The sequence below is a fragment of the Pygoscelis adeliae genome, unplaced genomic scaffold, assembly GCF_000699105.1.
Source record: "Pygoscelis adeliae isolate BGI_AS28 unplaced genomic scaffold, ASM69910v1 Scaffold42, whole genome shotgun sequence".
NCBI classification, from domain to species: domain Eukaryota; kingdom Metazoa; phylum Chordata; class Aves; order Sphenisciformes; family Spheniscidae; genus Pygoscelis; species Pygoscelis adeliae.
The window spans coordinates 6,635,717-6,639,383 of record NW_008824283.1 but is presented as its reverse complement, the minus strand read 5'-3'; the positions used below and the strand labels follow the sequence as shown (position 1 = coordinate 6,639,383).

General features: G+C 54.6%; 1 protein-coding gene across 1 annotated transcript in view; it reads right to left on the bottom strand.

The window, feature by feature from the left end:
- Window positions 1-1,708: 1,708 nt before the first annotated feature.
- Window positions 1,709-3,667, bottom strand: part of RARS (arginyl-tRNA synthetase) — a 13,836-nt gene continuing 11,877 nt past the window's right edge. Inside the window, exons 13-15 of the mRNA XM_009318574.1 lie at window positions 3,176-3,348; window positions 2,239-2,486; window positions 1,709-1,858 (exon numbers count right to left, since the gene is read on the bottom strand). Coding sequence (XP_009316849.1) covers window positions 1,749-1,858; window positions 2,239-2,486; window positions 3,176-3,348 — 531 coding nt within the window. The 3' untranslated portion in view covers window positions 1,709-1,748. The remainder of the gene's footprint in view (window positions 1,859-2,238; window positions 2,487-3,175; window positions 3,349-3,667) is intronic.

Sequence of the window (3,667 nt, the reverse complement as noted above, 5' to 3'; positions counted from 1 at the left end):
TGTTACCGCCACCGGACCTGACCCCGCCTGGCTTGGCCTCGTCCCCACCTCGGCACTGATGGACGCACCTGCGACTGGGACTCTCGATTGGTCGCCACTGCCATTCCCGGGCCTGCCCTGCGTCTCCCTCAGGTACGGTGGGACGGGGTCCTGGCTGAGCCGCTGCCCAGCCCCACCCCATGGTACTGCACTCAGTGCCTCAGTCCCCTGGAGCAGCCGGCCCCTGCTGCTCCCTGACTCCATGGTGGGTGCTCCAGAGGGGCCTGGCCTCCTGCCTGACCATGGCATGTCATGCAGTTGCCAGCGTGGCACCAGAGCTAGGTCTTTGTGGGCATTGTTCAGCCAGCCATCAGCAACGCATGTGTGCACAGGTGTGTGCTTGTTTAAGTGCCAGACCCATGCCCATTAGGTGCTAGGCGCTGTCTAAGTGTCACAGCCGAGCCCTCCCCCCAGCTGTCTATATGGGAAAGAACCTGGGACATCAGATAAATAGATACGTGTATCTTTTGTATCTATGTATCTGTATATACAGATATACATGTATATGTACATATACACACACACGCATACGCCAGTGAGCACCTAAATCAAGTGCAACACCTACTCTCTAGTGGTAGCAAAGCCGCATTTCTGTGCTGCTCTACTTCACACAGTGCAGCTTCCAACAAATCCCAAAGCAAAGGCAGGAGCCGTGGCCCGCTGCCTTGTAGTTGGCCTTGTGGTTACTCGAGATCGATATGCACTCAGCGAAGAGGTTTGCCGACTCTGTAGGGATTCAAAACATTGCTGCTGCAGGGAAAGGCATTTCCCTTGTGTCGTCCTCTGAGGGAATGTAGTTAATTGATCTGCTCCTCCCCTGGGCTTCCTGCTCCTCCAGGTAAAACCGCTGCCTGCCTGCCTGCCTGCCTACACCAGCATTGCTGGCAGCTGTTGGTGCTGCTCCCACAGCATGCAGCCGAACACTGCTGTCCTCTGAGAGGCACTCAGGAAGCCGCCCCTTTTTTGAGGGCTGGTACAGGCCACCTGCACAGGGCAGTGATGCGGATGTGCATGCTTGCTTGTAGGTGGCACGCCCCACAGCCTGTACTCCATTGTCCTGGTAAGTGTGTGTTGTTTCACACCTCCCTGGTGTGTTACATTAAAGTTCAGTCCTTGAGTGTGACGTTCGGTCTCTTTTGCAGGTACCTGACTGTTGCCTTGATCAGCTCCCTAACAACTTCCATGAGACAAGCATCCTGAGCACCAGGGCCTCACACTGCTAGGCTGGGATGAGACTGCTTGGCTCCCTTGAGAGCTCTGTGCTCTGCTGAGGGATGCCAGATATGACATCAAAAGCTGGGTGATCTGCTCACACCTGGCAAATAAGGTAAAGAGGACGGTGGGAATCATCAGAGTTAGGTTGGCTCTGGCAGTGTGGGTGACTGCACTGTGGTTGGAGGGTTTCCTGGAGGTGCTCTTGGGTGTTCTGACTTCTCTCAGTCCTTAAACTCTGCAGGCTGAAGCAGAGCAGGCCTGGGCATGGGCCTGTGGGGTTTGGTTCCTGCACAGAGAATTGCTCTGAGCTGTGCCCATGAATCCTTTCTTTCCTTCTTCCCTTACTTGCTCCTTACCTTTCCTTCCTTCCTTCCTTCCTTCCTTTCTTTCCTAAGGGGGTGCTTCTCCCCTAGAGTATCTTCCCTTACTCCACCCCAACAGACACAGACACCTCCAGTTCTTTAGTCCCTTTATTGTCACCCCACAGGGAACAGCTACATCCTCTGCACAGGCTTAATCCCCAGGATGTCAAATCCTTTGGCCATGACGGTGGCAGTGGCTTCGCACAGCAGCAGCCTCCACATGTTCACCTTCACGATCTGGCCTGCAAAACACCAACGGAGGAGCTGGAGGAGCTGCTCAGAACAACTAATGCTGCCTTCCCCAGGGGAACCCCATCCGCCCACAACCTGGCCCTGGGCACACTGAGCCCCCTCCCGTTCTCCCCAAGCCAGGCAGACTGACCAGCCCTCGTGTTTCCACGTGCCTGGTTGCTCGCAACTCCCTGCTCAACCCTCCTGCTTCACAGGCAGATGATGACACAGTCTGTGCCAGCCACCTTCAGTCCTCCCACATGGACAACACTAGTTCTGCAGCAGCAAGTAGTGTAACAACAGCCTTCCCAGCACAAGGAAACACCCCGCAGATTGTCTGTACCACGGTATGTGACACAGGACCATGCAGCACCCCTAGGCCAACACTCACCACTCTGCCTGTCCTTCTCAACGCAATAGCAGTTGTCGTAGAACTCGGTGAAGGTGGTGGCCAGCTCATAAAGGTAGTCACAGAGCGTGTGCAATAACAAGTCCTCCAGGATCTTCTGCAATATCTCAGGGAACCTCAAGATGCACTTGCCCAGTTTCCACTCCTTCTCATGGTCAAGGATGAGCACTTCCTCCCTGGCTGCCTTCCGCAGCATCTGCTCGTCAATATTGGCCAGGCGAGCAATAGCCCTGAAATGACCCAAAACACAGTCTGCTTGTGAGGGTCTCTCTGCTCAACCTGCCCCAGGGCCAGCCCGCAGTTGGTCAGGTGTCTGGCCTGTCTCAGGGCTAGCATAGGCCACCCACTGATCTCCTCACTTGCCCAGTCCTGGGTTACCAGGCCAGAAGAGAGCAATCAGCCCTGGGAACACACGGGGAGGCGCTGTCCTCGGGGCGATCCAACAGGGCACTGCAGAGGAATAGGGAGGGATGTGCTCTGGGCACATGCGTGGGCAAGGACAGCTGATGCTGCCAAGCAAACCAGGGCTCAGGGTGCCAGAAAAACTGTGTGGGGTATGGCGACACCTGAGGTGAGCAGCTGCTGGAACACAGGCTCACCCCTCTCCAACCACCTAAAGCCTCTAATGGAATTACCAGAAACTCCTATGGTTCCCTCCCTGCTAGCTAAAAGCCTGGGATGCATGTCGCACGGAGGAGCCCTCTTTCAGATAGCAGAGGACACCATTTCCAATGACAAATAAAACCTTGCCTATAGCGCGTACCACTGTAGCTGGCTTCTCTTACCAACTACCCCTAACAGCACTGATGCAACAGTCGCCCCTTTCCCCACGATAAAGGGGCAGATATCTCCCTTTGCAATAAAGATGCAGAGAGCATCAGAGACGAACTCCAAGCGACTCTCAGCACACTCAACCTACCTGATCCGCGTGAAGGCATACAGCAAATATGCAGCTGTGTTTCCTCGGTCATCCAGCATCTTGTCAAAGGAGAATACGTAATCGTTTAGTCTGTTGTGGGAGAGATCTGCATATTTAATACATCCAAAAGCGACTGACGTCTGGGCAGCTTTCAGCTCTTCTGCCGTGAGAACCTGTTGCAATTTCAAAACAGGTAACAGTCATGAGGAAGAATGCTATGTTGGCATCACAAACCGCAACACGCAGCCTCGGTCACTCAGCACAGCTCAAGAGGAAAGCCCAGGCTGCTGAGGGGATTTTACTCACGTGGTACTCAGTGAAAGGCTCACACCCACTTTTCCACCTTGAGACACCAGATAACCCCTATCTACCCCTCGCTTCTCCTGCAAGCAAATAGCACTGCAGCCCTGCCCAGGTTCAGGCTGACTCCCTCTACTCCTAAAGGCCTGCGGGATTTCTGTGCCCTGTGATGCCATACCGGTTTGACATTCC